The sequence below is a fragment of the Ursus americanus genome, chromosome 5 (genome assembly GCF_024610735.1).
Source record: "Ursus americanus isolate L20-20 chromosome 5, mUrsAme1.1.p, whole genome shotgun sequence".
Taxonomy (NCBI): Eukaryota; Metazoa; Chordata; class Mammalia; order Carnivora; family Ursidae; genus Ursus; species Ursus americanus.
The window spans coordinates 52,260,844-52,279,111 of NC_142131.1; the positions used below are offsets into that span (position 1 = coordinate 52,260,844).

The 18,268-nt window shown below is 44.0% G+C and overlaps 1 protein-coding gene across 20 annotated transcripts in view; it reads right to left on the reverse strand.

Annotated features, from left to right (window-relative positions):
- LOC123790226 (protocadherin gamma-C5) overlaps positions 1-18,268 on the reverse strand; it is a 168,765-nt gene that overhangs the window by 21,193 nt on the left and 129,304 nt on the right. The window contains exon 1 of one of the 20 annotated variants that reach the window (XM_045794430.2): positions 8,761-11,859. The exons of 18 other annotated variants lie outside the window; for them this stretch is intronic. In XM_045794430.2, the coding sequence (XP_045650386.2) occupies positions 8,761-11,190 (2,430 nt within the window). In that variant the 5' untranslated portion in view covers positions 11,191-11,859. Of the gene's footprint in view, positions 1-8,760; positions 11,860-18,268 lie in introns of those variants that run through there. One more of the 20 variants, XM_045794445.2, reaches the window with a different exon arrangement.

Consider the following 18,268-nt stretch of genomic DNA (forward strand, 5'->3'; position numbering starts at 1 on the left):
GTGGAGCTGGGGAACAGGGGGAGGAGAGGTGGGCAGGAAGAGCAGATCCCCCACCTCTGCTCTGAGTCTGATTGGCCAAAAAGTCTGTCTGCTCTTAACCAATTATGAAGTCCCCTCGGCCCTGGAAACCTTAGGAACAGGCAAATCTGTGTCAATGAAGCCTCCTACCTCCCCACTCATTTCACGCTGCAGGTTGATTCAGCCCCCTTGGCAGCAAAGTTTGACAGCTCAGATGGTGCTCAACAGGGAAGACAAAGTGGTACAAAACTTCTCAGCGTTCTGTCCCAGCAACTCCCTCAGGACTTTAGAAGCTCCCACTACTTTGCTTAAACCAACAAAATTGTGTCCTTCCAGGAAAGGCAAAGCCCATGTGGACCTCCCCTCCCCCATCCTGCCAAACGCTGCTAAGATGAGAGAAAAGATTTGTTAGGATCCTGTAAAGCCTTGCTCTGACTCTCCATCAATGCTTTGAGGAATCTCAATGTCAGCTCATGGTTCCAGGACTCCGCTTTTCTGAGATCCCTGACTCGAGCTGTGGAATGAGCATAACAGCTCGTGGTAGGGGGAACGTTCCCTGGACTGATCCAGGTCCCCCAGCAGAGTGACTAGAAGCTAGGTACCGTTTCTAGGATTTACGGTTTCACCAATTCAGAACTCTACTTAAAGACTCCCAGAGTGGCTGTCTCTGAGTTCCTCAGCTGTAAACCAGTTTTCGGACATTAAGTGATTTCACTTACATTGCTTTTCCCGCCAAAGAAGTGGTGCTCCCCTGCCCCCATTCTCCTGCATCTAGCTCAAATCTCAGCGGGGACCTGACTGGGATTCCTGAAGACCTGGACTAAAAGATCTCTGCGTGCACCTTGATGCCTCCTTAGCCCCTTGGTTCTCTCCTCTTTGGGCTTCCTGCAGTTTCAAGTGGACAGGTCTTTCTACGGTGGGTTAGGGAGTACTTGATACTGTGGGGCAAACATATTAGTCCCCCTTACTTCACTGGCAAATGGTAACCTAGAGTTAAGGTAGTCCAGAACCTGGCCCCCTCATTCAGGAAGAGAAAGCAACCTCTTGGGTTTAGGTGACTGCCTGGTACATCCTACCATTGTGCAGTAGAGCCTTCTATGCTCCCACGTTCTGGAAGCAGGCTTCCACAATACCCTGACTCTTGATCATTACCTTCATTTCTCACCCTCAGATAAGGGCATAACCCAACCCACAATACTAATCCGTGACAGCTTCCTGGTTATTCACAAAACACTTCAAAGGAAACCATCAACCACACAGTTACCACTCACTATGGGCTCTTGTAGAGAAACCAACAGTCGCTGGGACGTGACCCAGCCATATGCCTGCATCAGAATAACCTTCAAGCGTTGGCTGAGCCTGCAAAGGTCTCACCTCTAGCCCATACAGAAGATCAGAGGGTGGGCAGCTTGGGCGAACAGGCTCCCCTGCCATAGGTGCACTGGGTGACTTCACCATCATGAAGCTATCACTCCGAGTGGGTGCAGAAGCCAATGGTGTACAGCCATGAGAGTGGCCGCCCACATCAACAAACTTGATAGGATCATCTGAGCCTAGCTGGATTCGGAGGATGCCACTGGAAGGAGGAAGTCCCTCCCTCCTTCGAGATCGGGTGAGACAGGCACAGGTGCCAGCAGGAAAACAGGTCACTCCACAGGCAGCCCCACGCAGACACTTTGAGAGCAGTGCCACGAATGAGCCAAAGGAGACAAAGCAAATTGCCACTAGCGATACAGCCAAGTAAAGGGTCAGGCGGGATTCTCCTTCCCTTGGAGCTGAAGATTCTCGAAGATCAGGGACAACTGGATGAGTATCTTCCTCCAAGGACACTAGCAGAGTAACAGAGGTAGAGAGTGGTGGGCTACCACTATCCTTTACCACAATGACCAGCTTCTGTGGTGGGAGATCAGCTGGGATGGGAACTGCCGTCCGTACCTCCCCGGCATAGCGAGAGACCGCAAACAGGCTGGGGTCTGGGGCCTCCAGGAGCTGATAGGAAACCCAAGCATTGTAACCTGAATCCAAGTCCACAGCAGTCACCTTTGTGACTAGGTGGCCAGCACCAACTGATGGAGGCAGTGCTTGAGGACATAAGGAACCAGGTCGGGCCCTAGGACGGAGCACGGCTGGGGCATTGTCATTGAGGTCCAGCACAAACAGACGAACTGTCACGGTGCTACTAAGAGGTGGGTTGCCCCGATCCCGGGCCTGCACCTCAAACTGCAATGTCTGTGTTTGCTCATAATCAAAGGATCGAGTAGCATGAACAGCTCCTGTCTGGGGGTTCAGAGAGATAAAGGAAGAAGCTGAAACATCTCGATTTCTGGGCTCCAGGAGAGAGTAGGAGATAAGTGCATTCAAGCCAGAGTCTGGGTCAGAGGCTGCAAGGGAACAAAGCAGGTCCCCTGGGCGATTGTTCTCAGGAACAAACACCTCATGCGACCTCTGGAAGAAAGAGGGTGGGTTATCATTCACATCTGAAATATTGAGGAAAATAGTCCTCTGGGTACTGAGAGGAGGATTCCCAGCATCAGAAGCAGTGACCATGATGTCATAGCTGGATTTGGCCTCTCGGTCCAAGGGCCCAGCAGTCACCAGGGAGAACTGGTTCCTGAAGGCAGACTTGAGGGCAAATGGCAGGTGGTCAGGAATACGGAGGCTCACGTCTCCATTTGACCCCGAGTCAGGGTCCTGCACACTGATGAGTGCCACTACAGTGCCAGGTTCCGCGCTCTCTGGAAGAGTCCCAAGCTCTGAGGTCACTGTGATGTGTGGGGCATTGTCATTTACATCTAGGAGATCCACCCGAAGGCTGCAATGTTGCTCCATGGCTGGAGAACCCCCATCGCGAGCCCGAATATCAAATTCATAGTAATTCTCACTCTCAAAGTCTAGGGGCCCCTGAAGGGTAAGCTTTCCAGTAGTCGGGTGAAGGCTAAAGAGGTTTCTCACACGATCAGGGGTGTGACCACTGAAAGAAAAGGTGATGTTACCACTGGGACCCAGGTCTGGGTCAGAGGCATTGAGCTGGATGAGCAGCATGCCGGCTGGGGCACTCTCCAACACGCTAATCCTGTAGCTGGATTGCTGGAAGGCTGGGGCGTTGTCATTCACGTCCAGCACAGATACCCGGAGCTCTGCGGTGCCAGATCTCGGGGGGTTCCCTCCATCCACAGCAGTCAGCACCAGGCGGTAGTCTGATTGCTTCTCCCGATCCAAAGGCTTCTCCAGGAGCAGCTCTGGGACCAGGCTGCCGTCGCTGCGCTTCTTGACATCCAGTGCAAAGTGTTCATTGGAGCTTAGTCTATAGCTGCTGATAGAATTGCTCCCCACATCTGCATCCTGAGCCTTTTCCAAGGGGAAACGCTGTCCTGGAGGAGCTGCCTCCCCAATTTCCAAGTCCAGCTGCTGCCGAGGAAATCGGGGGGCGTGATCATTCACATCCACGATTTCTACCTCTGCTCGGTACATTTCCAAAGGCCCTTCGGTTACAAACTCCAGGGGCACGATGCAGCTGGCACTGAGTCCACACAGTGCCTCTCGATCAATTGGATTCTTGATGAGCAGGGCTCCGCTGTCCAAATCCACACGGAAGTGTCTTTGGTTCACCTCTCCAGCAACCTGCAGCCTACGAGCTGACAGACTCTCTGTATCCAGCAGGAAATCTTGGGCGACATTCCCTACAAAAGTCCCTTCCTGTGACTCCTCTGGGACCGGGTAGCGGATCTGCCCACAAACGTAACCCAGGTGGCAAATGAGGAACAAAAGGGGAGCCCCCCAGCAGATTTCTACCCAGCTTCCCACCTTGCGGAGCATTGCTGCTTCCCGCTAGCCCTCTACCTGGTCCTGGGAAGCAGAAGAAGCCGACCCGCCCCAAACGGCAACAGCAGCTGGAGACACCTATCTCTCTTTCGTGGCGCCAGCTCTGGCGCGGCTGGGCCGGCGCCGCAAGGGTTAAGCGCCGTTTTTGCTGGTGGCGGGGTAGATTTGTCTGCCTTCCACCACCCGATTGGCGGACAGCAGCTCCCGGGCTCAGCCAATAGGCTGAGCAGAGAACATCCCAATAGCAGCAGGGTTAATGCGTCGCAGCACTGGAGGAAAAAAAAAAACCCAAAAAACAAAAAACCACCTATCTTTTCGCCTTCCTCCCACTTAACAGCATTTCTTTCTATAGGTTTATTATATCTATGAGAGGCAGACAACATGTATGTATGTTCTTTTTTCCCCCTAACACACAAACTTACCCCGCCCCTTTTCGGCTAGGGGGAAAACAGCCAGCCAGAGCCCTAGCAACCTGCAGCCCAGAGAGGAGTAGCCATTTGAGACTGGTCACTTTGTCCAAGCCAGTTGCTGTCATCCACCAATATTCTAAATGGGTAGTTTCTGCCTCAGTCTGATTGTATTAGAGCAACAACTAATTAGAAGCAGTGCCATATACTCAAAACTCTGCCCCTCTGCAGATTATTCAGGAACATATCCATCTCCTTGCAGAAAGACTTAAACATTAATGTAGCCAATTACATTTATGCAGTGCACGTTTCTGTTGTAACAGGAGGCGCAGCAGAAACCAAATCTGTCTTATTCAGACACTAGCTAGTGATACACTGAATTACCATTCATTGATTTCAAGGACAGTATAGAAGGAGATGAAGCAAGGTGGAGGGAGCCAGGAGAGGGAGATGTTCCAAATCAGTAAAGAATCAGTGTGCCTGGGAGGCACTAAGGACTAGATCTCATTACTTGGCAGAATGCTAATGTTCACAGATTTAATAGCTTCCTTGAATGATTGAGATCAGCCACAAACAGCACTGTGCCCACAAATCCCCTTTATTTGACACCATGGTAAGCTTGATTTGTTGTTAATTACTAAGAGAGACAGTTTCAAAGGAGCAAGCTTTTCACTTGGCCCCAGGGGGCCTCTTGGAGCTGGAGACTGGATTCGCTCTACTCCCACCCTGATCTAGACCCTCCCAGGAGGCTGGCTACCACCTTGCACACACAGAGAAACACAGATCATCTCATACTGTAGTTACCTGCAAACTATTATCCTAGTGACAAACACATCAGAGCACAGAGAGAAAAATCCAGCCTATCTGGACATAAGATTTCTTAACTCATCTGAATCCTCACCTAGGTCACCAGAGGCTACGAAAACCACCAGCAAAACCCAGGTTTCTTATCCTCCCCAGATTTTTAACCAAACCCGTGACCCTCAGGAATATCCTTCTGACTATGGTGAAGCCAACAACCTATATGGTCCCGAAGACAGGGATCTGGCTTTCTGTGTTCTTCTACCAAAAAACAGCTAAACCTCCTCCCATAGGAATGATGGAGGTATCAATCAGTCTGACCTACCAGGTGCTTGGGGCAGGATTCACTATCACAGTGAATGGCACCACCATCAACCCAGCTGCCTCAGTCAGCAAAAGGGAGGGACAGGCAGAGCCAGGCTTGTCTCATTCCTCTCCCTGACTCCCTACATCATGTCAATCAACAAGTCCTGACGATAACACTACAGTCAACACCTTCCATTTATACTGCCACTGCAGTAGTTCAAGCATTTATCAATCTTCTCCTCAAACATTTTAACAGCCTTTTAACTGTTCTCTCTGTCTTCAGCAGCAATATCCCCAATCTATTTTACTTATGGGTACCAGGATTAACTCTCTAAAACAAAAAACCTAGATGCATCATACATGTACGAGTTCAAAATTCTGCAGTGACCATCATCAATACAGAATAAAATCAAAACTCCTGGGTCTGGCCTATAAAAGTAACTCAAGATCTAACTCCTGCCGACTTGCTGTACTTTATCTCTTGCCAAGACTGTTTTACAAACGTACTTCAAGGTCCAGTAATAATGAAGTATCATTACCCATCTGCATGAAATTTCCTGCCTCCCTTTTAGTTCTCAACTTAACTTCTTAGCTTTCAGCTCAACTTTAACTTCTCAGCTCAAGCATCACCACCTCTGTGAAGTCTTCCTGATTTCCCCAGGCTGGCTTAGGTGTTTCTTTCCCTCTGCTCTGACACCTTCTTGTGTTATGCAGATCTTCACTGTCATTTTTTTTTTTTTTGCATCTGTTTCCTATGGTACTCTATACACCATAATGACAGGAAGTGTGTCTTCTCATCTTTTATGCACAGGAGGATGCTCAATAAATGGTGAATCACTGTCATTATCTCAATAATGGTTATTGAATACTTAACACTTTACATGAATACTTTATATTCACTATGCTTTCTGAGCCTTACTTTTAACTTACACAAACCATTTGGAAAGATGTTATCTTTATTTTACAGATGAGGAGTTCAGAGAGGTGAAGAGACATGCCTAAAGCTAAACAACTACTATGTGCAGTACTAGGATTCCCCCCACTCCCACCCCTGGTTTGTCTGGAAAGAAATAAAGTCTCTTTCTATTAACATCTGAAATGATTTTTCTACTAGCCTGTCATCTGTATGATCATAAACTGGCCTTTTACTGATGCCTTTCATATCCAAGAACTAGACCTCTTGTAGGTCTCAATATTTGCAAGTTCACACCAAAACAAACAGGCATACAGTTGATTATTAGCAGTGGAACATCACAAAGCCTTAATCCTACATACCCCTGACTTGATTTTTTTATGCGAGGTGTGTGATTCTCCCATCTTTACATGGTAAAAACAGCTTTACTGAGATACAGTTCACATACTATACAATTCATTCATTTAAAATGCACAATTTGATGTTTTTTTTAGTATATTCACATATACTAAAAGGATACAACCATCACCACAGTCTAATTATAGAACATTTGTCACTCCTCAAAGAGGTTCCATATCCACTGACCAGCTCCAGATTTTTTAAGAACAGCTACCCAGATGCTAGTGGTTTAGGAAGATTTTCTCTTTAGGTGACTGAAGCATGTCTTCCTTACGTTGCTCCTCTAGACTTATCCTTTATACCTATGTATTCTTAAAACACATTTACTTATGTATTTGAATATAGTTGACACATGGTGTTACATTAGTTTCAGGTGTACAACATAGCAATTCAGTAAGTTTATAGAGCTATTCTACAGAATATTTTAAGGTTGAGAAATAACAGAATTTTCTAAGTTTGGCCTGGCCCAGTAAGTCTGGTTCTATGAACACCAAAATAACACTCTGCTTCATAAACATGTTAATTGACAGACTGGTAGATTGTAGAGCAGTAGCTTTCAAACTAGTCTGCACATTAGAATCACTTGGGGACCTTAAAAAAATACTGATCCCTGTGTCCCACCCCCAGAGATTGTACTTTAATTGATCTGGGGTGTGGCCTGGGTTTCAGGATTTTTAAGGGGTCCCCAAGAAATTTTTGTGTGCAACCAACTCTGACAGCTGCCTCTTTCTGTCATCTTCCCTTAGCTTTTCCATTTATGCCTCTACTTTGTCATTTTTGGCTGTCACAAGATTTTCTCATTTCCAAGGGGTGTTTGAAATTGGGGGTGGGTAAAAAATAAAAATAAGAATAGCAATAGTAATAAACATAAATATAGTAATAGTAATAATTTAAAAAAGTAATAATAGTAATGAATAAAAAATAATAGTAATAGTAGTAATAGAATTTTTTAACACTTACGATACACCAGGCTCTGAGATTAACTTGGCCAAGGACTTATTGCTGATAAGTATTGGAGCCTCATTTGTCTAATTGCCAAATCCAAGGGTTAATAACAATAATATATTTATTAGTATACTAATATACTTTATTAGTCATAAAATAACAGTGGTTCTCCCACAACTGGAAGTGTGTACAGGTTTCACTCCAAGACAAAAGCCTTGCAGTTACCTGCAACCAGCTTGAATCAATGAAAGCTTTACCTTTCTCAAGTTACAACTTTACCTACCTCTTACATTGTGTGTATGCTTAAGAAAAATAATGCTGGAAGGATAGGGAATAAAACTGGGGGTACAAAAAAAACTTTCAATTTGTACCATATGTTCTTTTGGATTGTCTGGATTTATTTTTAAAATAAATGATTGCTTTTACTTTTAAAATTAATGGTGGTTATATGTTTAGATTTGGGGATTCATGTTAGTCATAATTATTTCTTTATACTTTTCTCTATTTTCTAAACTTTCTATAATATACATGCATTACTACTATAACATAAAAATATTTTGTAAATAATGTACACATTTTTTTCCAGCAGTGTAGGTCAATTAAATCTTGAAGGATGCCTAGAATTTTATTTCTTTCATAGAAAATCATCTGAGAACAAGGTATGGGATATGTGTAGGCAAAGGAAAATTATCATAAACCATTAGTTTTAATGAAGATGTAGTAATCAAATGAAAGATGGACAAATGAGGTACGTACTATATTCCAAGCACCTGTCACTGGTTAGAGATATCAAGCAGCTTGTTCTCAATGCAAATGACACCAAGGTAAGCTCTGAGTGCTGAGATCTTGGGTTATAATTTAGTGCCCCCTTAGCAAGATTGGTTAGTTGTGATGGCAAGTGACTGCTGAGGGTGTGAATTGGGGCCACACATGAGTCAATCAACTCCACACTGTGTGGGTCCACAAACCACACTTTAGCCAGGCCATCCCCTTCACAAAGGCATGATGTTTGATCTAGGCAGGGCAAGGTGAAAATGTGGACGCATCATTGGGAAATCATCTTCTTCACTAAAAAACATCTCCATTCCTTCCTGAACCTGGTGCGGGCATCAAAAAGCATTAATACCACTCTGGAATGCTAACCCTTACCTGTCCAGGAGGGGAGCTCTCTGCACCCAACACTTGCCTATAGAACACCGGATCACAGCTCCGCAGTGTGTTCTGTTGGCTGGCCAGGGGGCTGGCAGCACCAGGTTTCTTCAGCAGCGGGTCGCTGCGGCGTGAGTCGGTGGTGAGGTACACCTGATGGTAAAGGTGCGGTGGCATCAGGCCACCCCGCACGGCATCTGCATGCAGAGAGGATGCTGGTGTTCGGTACAGGGAGCTCACTGGAGCTCGGTACAGGTCCCTGGACTGCTTCCACTTGTAAACTTTGAATATAATCACTCCCAGTACTGTGACTGCGAACCCCACAGAAACCAGGATTAGAGAGAGGAGCAGATAAAAGGTGAGATTTTTATTCTGCTCCCGAGGGGCAGAGCCGGGGGGGAACTCAGCCCGGGCTTCAGGAGAATCCTCGGTTACCGACACAGTCAGGGTTGCGGTAGTGGACAGTGATGGCTCCCCATTGTCTTTGATTAAGACCATAAGAGTCTGCCTGGGCACATCTGTGTCCTGGACTGCGCGGGAAGTGCTGACTTGACCTGTGTGAAGCCCCACGGCAAAAAGGCTCTGGTTGGAGGCTCCCAAGAGGCTGTAGGAGAGCCAGGCATTGTGTCCTGCATCGGGGTCCCAGCCTACCACCCGTGTGACCACATGGCCAGGAGTGGTAGCTCTGGACAGCATCTCCACCGAGCTCCGCCCAGGCCGGGGATATAAGACCTGGGGGGCATTATCATTGCGGTCAGTGACAAATATATTCACGCTGATGTTGGTGGTCAGGACTGGAATGCCCCCGTCACTGACATGAGCTGTTATTTCGAACTCTCGCCGATCTTCATAATCCAGGGGCACTAAGGATGACACAATGCCACTGTCACGATTTATCGTGAAATAGCGGCCCACTAGCCCAGTTTCAGCTCCTTGCTCCAAGAGAAAGAAGGAAAGGCGAGCATTCTGAGGAGCATCTGGGTCCCAGACACTTAGATTTAGTATTGGAACCCCAGGGATGTTATTTTCCTCAACATAAACATCATAGGAGGATTGGGAAGACTGTGGAGGGTTGTCGTTGATGTCAGACACTTGTACCTGCACGACTGTAAGAGCTGAGAGGGAAGGGATGCCCGCGTCTCGAGCAGTGATGCTGAGGTTGTATTCTGGGACAGTCTCACGATCCATAGCTGCGCTGGTTTTCAAAGTAAAGTAATTCTTGAGGGAAGAAGTAAGGCTGAAGGGGAGACCTGGAGGAACCTCGCAAGTCACCAATCCATTCTCCCCAGCATCCAGATCGATCACGCTGAGCAAAGCAATGACAGTTCCAAGAGGGGCATCCTCGGGGACTGGGCTGTACACGGAGGTGACTGTGATCTCTGGGGCATTGTCATTCACGTCCACAACCTCTACCAAAACTTTACAATGTGCTCCTTCTGGAGTGGCGCCTTTGTCTTTGGCCTGTATGTAAATCTCGTGGAGTTTTGTGTCTTCGAAGTCCAGGCGACCCTTGATTGTCAACATCCCAGTTACAGGATCTAAGGAGAATAGGTCTCGCACACTGGCACGGTTGTGGCTGCCAAAAGAATAAATGATTTCACCATTGGGGCCTTCATCCAGATCGGTTGCATGAACTTGCACCACGAGAGTGCCGGGGGGTGCATCCTCCAGGACACGCGCACGGTACAAAGACTGATTGAAGGTGGGTGCATTGTCATTCGCGTCCAGCACCGTGATGCGAATGGGAAGGGTGGCAGAACGTGCCGGAGTTCCTCCATCCAAAGCAGTCAGCACCAACTGGAGACTTGGCTCTCGCTCCCAATCAAGGGCGCGCTCCAGCACCAGCTCCGCATACTTGGTGCTGTCCTCCCGCGTCTGAACGCGAAGCGCAAAGTACTCATTTAGGCTCAGCTCATAGGTTTGTAAAGAGTTGCTTCCTACATCGGGATCGTGCGCGCTCTCCAGCGGGAAGCGCGTGCCTGGCGCCACGGCCTCGCTAATCTCCAATTTCATTTCCCGGGTAGGGAAAGAGGGATTGTTGTCGTTAATATCCTGGATCACCACTTCCGCGCTGAACAGCTCTAGTGGGGTCTCCACTACCAGCTCCAGAGTTACGGTGCAGGAGGGCAGTGTCCCACAAAGCTCCTCTCTATCCAGGCGGTCATTCACGAACATCTCTCCAGTCTCCCGGTTCACCTCAAAGAACCGTCGGCTAGTTCCGGACAACACCCGGAGCCTGCGGGCTGACACGCTGCCGAGATCCAAACCAAGGTCCGTGACCACGTTGCCCACCGCAAAACCTCTCTCTCTTTCCTCCAGGATCTCATAGCGAACGACGGCAGAAGCCTTGTGCAAAGCACCAAGCAGAAACAGAACTCCCACCACTCTCCCTGTGCTTACCAGTCCGCTCCTCCAGGCCTCTGGGACCATCTCACTCAAAGGCAGTTCCTCTCGGCGGGGTCCGGATCTTTCCGGCTTTTTCGCTGAGAAACTTTCAGCGGGTTAGCGCTTGAGCGCTGGGCGCGGAGTCGGACATGGCTTTCTGGATGCCGTTGATTTGCTCGCCGGCTGTTCAGTCTCTGCCTCATCCCGGGGCGCCGAGAGGGGACGGGCCGCGGCCCGATCTCCAGCGTCTTCATTGGCCGACAGCGGCACGCAGAGTCCCAGCCAATAACTGCACGAAGAATGCGCTAGCGCCCGGCTCTCTGAGCGGGACAATCGCTACGGACAGGAACTTCACTTTCCTTTGGCTTCTTTCCAGAGTTGGGGCCAAAGCGCCTTGGCAGTTATGTGTCCATCGGAAACCTACCTTAGCCTGGAAAGCCAACTGCAGAGCGATGAAGCTGGCTGTTCTGCAAGTTTTCAAACCAAACCAAAGCCTATTGTACATTTTAATGGCTGTCTGGAATTGCAAGAAGGGAGGGTCAAACCAAACCGAGAATGATACAACACTGTCTGGAAAAACACCAATTTGGTTTGTCGGAGGGCTGGGGAAATCCTATACAGCTGGACTCTACGTGTAAGGGGGCATTTAGCATTTCTGTGGAAATGTGAATAATTTCAGCTTTATCTCTTACCAAATAAGACTACAATTTTATTACTTCCTCAGTAGACAAAATCAAAGGAGCCATTCTATGTTTGGTCTAATTGTGTTTTATGAAATTTAAAATTCAGGTTTCTTTAAAAACTGGATGTTGTTCTTTAGCTCTCATTTTGTAAGAACCAGGGAGGAATGTGACATTTCCCTACCCCATCCTTCCCAACAAACATAACCTCAATCATAAAGCATCATCTCAAATACTTTCCTTTACATGGTTAATCCATTTCCCAAGATCTTGTGTTCATATGCCACAAAGAGAAGATGCATTGCTAAAAAAGGTAATATCCCCCTTCCCCCAAAACAGAAAAAGTCCAGGCCTATTTATCACCTTTATAAAATGACTGAGATATAGCAGCAATTTAGAGAATACAAAGCCTTTAACCCACAGAATAAAGAGGCTTGAGTTTTCTCCATTTAAGATTATAACTCATGAAACAAACAAAACAGAAATGATTAGGATTATGAATAAGAGAATCAAGTACGAAATAAGTCCGCTAAGTTGTGCATCCTTGCACAAGAAACTACCATCACAGGGTTTCTGAGTTCCTTATCTTACAAAATGAATAAGGCAGGTAAATACCCGGCATAGAGTAAGCCTCAATTACTGATGCAAATCACCCTATTAAATATGAGACATAAAGCTTTAGAGCCCCTACTATGTCTGTACACCTGTCCTGGACATCACTTGGATGGCATACAGTCCTTTCTGAAGTGTAAATGAACCCGGAGGCAGGGACATAGTCAAACAGGTTAAATAAGTAGATAAGTATGTAAGTATAAAGAGGATATTTACTGAAGAGATGAAAATCCCTTTTGGATCTGTTTCTCCATGTCCTCAATACTTTATCTTTTAAACCCCCTAGGTTTTTTTTTTTTTTAATGAGTGACACAAGTGGGAAAGTTTATTAAAACTCAAGTATATTCTCCAGATGTTAACCTGAAGAAAGAGCTGCACGCCCCGTACATGAACAGACACTTCTCCAAAGAAGACATCCAAATGGCCGACATATACATGAAAAAATGCTCCATGTCATTTGCCATCAGGGAAATACAAATCAAAACCACAATGAGCTACCACCTTATGCCAGTCAGAATAGCTAAAATTAACAACTCAGGAAACGACAACTGTTGGTGAGGATATAAACCCCTAGTTTTAAATACTGTTTGACAATTGGATCAGACCACCGAGAATCCTGACGGGCATTCAAATACAGAATATACTCTATAGAATATATTTAGAATACAGAATATAGCCTAGTCACTTGCTACTCAAAGTGTGAACAAAGAACCAATAGTATAGGCATCACCTAGGAGTTTGTTACAAATGCAGAAATGCCCTACTCTGTACCTAGTGACCAGATTTTGATTTAACAAAATACCTGTGTGATTTTAATGAATATTAGGGTTTGAGAAAACTGATCTGTGGTTTATTCAGAAATAAAGATTAATCAATCTGTTTTTTCCCATTCGTCATCACTTAATTACAACGTGGCTTTTGAAAACTAGCTTCTAAAAGTCGAAACAGTTTCCCCATTTATAATAACACCCATAGTTTTCTTAAGACCGCTTCATAAGCCAGCAGAAAGAACCCTCTTGGATCCATTTTCCATAGTAGCCACAATGTTCTTAAAAATTTTTTTTGTTAAGATTCTATTTATTTACTTAAGAGGGAGTGTGCACAAGCAGGGAGAGGGGCAGAGGGACAGAATCTCAAGCAGACTCCGTGCTGAACATGGAGCCCAACTTGGGACTCTATCCCACAACCCCGAGGTCATGACCTGAGCCGAAAGCAAGAGTTGGACACTCTACCTACTGAGCCGCCCAGGTGCCCCAATCTTCTTAAAATTTTAATTAGATGACACAACTATCCAACTGAAAACTCCTCAGTAGCATCTCACTGCTCTTGAAATAAAATACCAAATCCTTTGCACAGTATCTAAATTCTCATGCCTTCTTCTCTTGACACTCCATTATACAGTATGGTCTTCAGCCAAGGTTTCTTCTGTCCCAGGGGCTTTACAAAAGGCATTCCTCTCCTAGGGAAAGCTGCTTTCCCTTCCCTCCCTTTGCTTTGCTAATTTCTATGAATCAAGTCTTACTTTAAATGTTATTTCCTAATAGAGGTCTTCCATTAGACCTCAGTTAAAACCAGGATCCTTTGTTATATTCTCTAAGAGCACCTTGTATTTTCCTTTGTTGAACCTAGCATAATTTAATATTTTAGAATTATTTTTGTAAGCATAATGTCTGCTTCTTCCACTAAAAAGAAAAGCTGTAGGAAGTCAGAGACCATGCCCTGTTTTGATGACCACTTATATCCTTGGCATCTAGTACTGTAGGCACTTAATGCTTCCCCCTCCCTCCAACTTTATTAAAGTATAATGGGGGGGGCGCATGAGTGGCTCAGTCGGTTGGGTGGCTGCCTTTGGCTCAGGTCGTGATCCCAGGGTGCTGAGATCGAGCCCCGCATCAGGCACCCACTCGGCAGAGAGCCTGCTTCTCCCTCTCCCTCTCCCCATGCTTGTACTCACTCTCGGTCAAATAAACAAATAAAAAAATCTTTAAAAAAATAAGCATAATTGACGGGCACCTCAGTGGCTCAGTCGGTTAAGCATCTGCCTTCGGCTCAGGTCATGATCCCGGGGTCCTGGGATGGAGCCCCATGTCGACCTCCCTGATAAGTGGGGGAGTCTGCTTCTCCCTCTCCCTCTGCCCCCCTCCCATTCATGTTCTCTCTCTACCTCTCTCAAATAAATAAATAAAATCTTTTGAAAAATGAAGTATAACTGGCAAACATAATTATAAAAACTAAAGATATAAACATGACAATTTACTATATTATAAAGTAATTACCACATCATAGTTAACACATCCATCAGCACTGTTAGTTACCCTTGTGTGTGCATGTGTGTGGTGAGAACAATTAAGATACAGTCTCTCAGCAAATGTCAAGTATATACTACAGTACTGTTAACTATAGTCAACATGCTGTACTTTAGAGTTCTAAAGTGTATTCATCTTCTAAGTTTATACCCTTTGACCAACATCTCTCTACATTGAATGATTATTAATACAGCAGTCTTCATGCCAGTGGCCTAGTAATCATAAAATGCACTAAGAATTACACAGAGTCAATTATATGCAGCCATTTTCCCTAGCTGTACGCATTTTTGGAAGATACAACCACACTTTCAAGCTACCAGTGGGCCCAATGAAACTATTCCTTAACCTAATGATTTGAAAAACAAAATACAGTTTGCTAAAGAGACAAATAAGGTGTGGTAATACAACTCACACTAGGGAAAAAACAAAGATAGGAAATGGAACCACCAGTGTTACAGGATCAACACAATTATCCAGCCTCTATCTTCTTTCCTTTCTGTTCTGTAATTTCAAGAGAGCCTCTGATCAATGAGATGCAGCAAAGACAATTTTAAAATAGAAAGTAAATGTATTACAGGTATTACAGGTGTCAAGTGTGAAGCCTTAGCGTCAGAAAGACCTGAGTTCCCATACTGGATATTACAGTTAGTAGCTATGTAACCATAAAGTTCTTATTTTTAACTTCTCTTTCATTTTCTTTATCTTTAAAATGGGAATAATAATAGCTCCCCTTGACATAACTAAGCATCTCACTCTGTTAATATTTTAACAGCTTTATACTTAACCAAGGAGTTTATCTAGACAATGACTTTTAGTAAATTTATATTATGCAACCAACACCACAATCCAGTTTTACTATATTCCCATCACCCCAAGAATGCCTTAATCCTGTCTGCAGTCAATCCTTGCTGCTACCCCCAGGCTCAGGCAACCACTGAGTAAAAATTCCCAAGTCCAGGGTGCCTGGCTGGCTCAGTCGGTAGAGCACACAACTCTTGATCTCTGGGTTTTGAGTTCAAGCACCCACATTGAATGCAGAGATTACTTACAAGTAAAATCTTTTTAAAAAAATTTCCAAGTCATTCTTAACATCTTTTTCTACATTTCCACATTCAATTAATTACCAGTACATGCCAATGCTTACTACCTCCAAAATGTATTTTGAATCTATCATTACGTTCCCTCTCTACTGCCACTTCCTGAGTCAAATACCTTAAATACTGTCCTATGACTGGTTACGTAATTTGTAAGGCCAATGAAAAATGAAAATAGGGGGCTCCTTCTTTAAAAATTAAGAATTTCAAGATAGTAACAGCAAGGAATCAGTCCAAATGCAGGGCCCTTCTAAGAAAGGGGACCCATGCGACTGCACAGATCACATGCTCATGAAGCTGGCCCTGCCTGGCACAGAGGAACCTCTCCAAAAATATGTCCTAATATCATTTTTAAATACTGGGTAACTACATCATATTATTATTAATTCTCAGAGTTGTCAGTAATATAAAAAGTGTTCCTCACGGTACTGTTAAATTATTGCATTCAAAGACAAAATGTATGTATTACCCCTTTAAAATCCTAAATATCATCTAGTAATCTTTCAATTTAACCTAATTTGCCTATTTGAGGAATATTTCAAGGTCAAATTAAGGGATTATTAGAGGAGAACTGGTATAAAAACAGATAACCAAGAGATTAATCAAACATATACCACAATTTACACAGGTGGGATATTCAAGGATTTGGTTAATAAGCTTAGCCTTAATATTTACCTGAAGTTTATTTACATGAAAAAATATGATACTTTGATTTGAAAAGATCTATGAATCTTAAAAATATGTTTTATATCCATTCTATCTCCCCTCAGAACAAGAAGAAATTATCTCATCAATAAGAAACAAAACAGAAGATAATAGGGAAAGGGAGGGAAAAATAAAGTAAGATGAAATCAGAGAGGGAGACAAATGATAAGAGACTCTTAACTATAAGAAACAAACTGAGGGTGGCTGGAGGGAAGGTGGGTAGGAGAATGGGGTAACTGGGTGATGGGCATTAAGGAGGGCACCTGATGGAATGAGCACTGGGTGTTATATACAACTGATGAATCACTAAACTGTACCTCTGAAACTAATACACTATATATTAATTAATTGGATTTAAATTAAAAATATTTTGAACTACAGGGGCACCAGGGTGCCCCAATATTTTGAAACTACAGGGTGGTTCAGTCGGTTGAGCTGAGCATCTGACTTTTGGTTTTGCATCAGGTCATGATCTCAGTATTGTGAGGACTGAGGCCCGCATTGGGCTCTGTGGTCAACAGGGTCTGTTTGAAATTCTTTCTCCCTCTCCCTCCACCCCTCCCCAATACCCCCTGCTCATGCACATGTGTGCCCTCTCTCTAAAATAAATAAATAAAACCTTTAAAAGATATTTTGAAACCAGTCAGTGATTTTAGAGATCAAAAGTTTAAGAGATGTTTACTTCTTCACCTATTTTAATGCTTTCTCATCTAGTCCTGATCACATTAGTACTCTCTTACTGTTTATTAGATCAGAAACTCAAATATGCCAGGAAACTACCTGCAAAATATTAACTGCCCACCTGAAAATCTTCTAAGAGACCTAAATTGTCCTTAGATAAAATTTATTCAATTTTCCCCAGCATACCATTATACTTTGATCTAAATTATTATCAGTTCTCACCAAATGGATAGGCTTCTATAGTTGAATTGTCTCTTTTTTAATGAAGAAAATCATTTCAAAATACATTGATAACTTCGAGAAGGAAGTGTAACTTTCTGAACTTTAAGCCTTCTAACAATACAGAACCTTTAGTACACAATAAAGATGCTATCTCAAATCACTGAGTTAAAGATGAAGTCTTTAATAAACAGTACTGAGACAACTGGACAGCAATTTGAAAAAAAAGATAAAATTAGATCCATACCTCAGCACACACAAGAATAAAACCCATACAGATCAAGGATCCAAATGTAAAAACCAATAAATCATATAAGTACTAGAAAAACAACTGATAAATTTTTCTGTAACCTTGGTGTGGGGAAAGGCTTTCTAAGCATGACTCAAAACCTAAATGCAATATAAGAAAAGACTGATTAATTTGATTACATAAAAAAGAAAAAAGACTGCTCTGCAAAAAATACTCTAAGCAAGGCTGAAATACAAATGACATACTGAGAAAAAATATTTGCAACTTATATCTTGAGCAAAGGGCTAATATCTCTAAGTATATAAATAACTTTTTTTATTTTAGGACAAGACACTAAGAGATCATATAGTAAACATAAGACATGAACAATTTTGAAAGAGAGATAAACAGACTCAAATATGTGAAAAGATCTTTAAATTCAATCATAATGAGAGAAGCTCTAATCAAAACTACTTTTGAGATTTTTTAAATAATCGCATTGGCAAAAATTAAAAATCTTGACAACATACTCTATAGAGGAGGCTATGGGAAAATAAGCATTCTCATCAACTGGTAGGAATGCAAAAGAATACAACC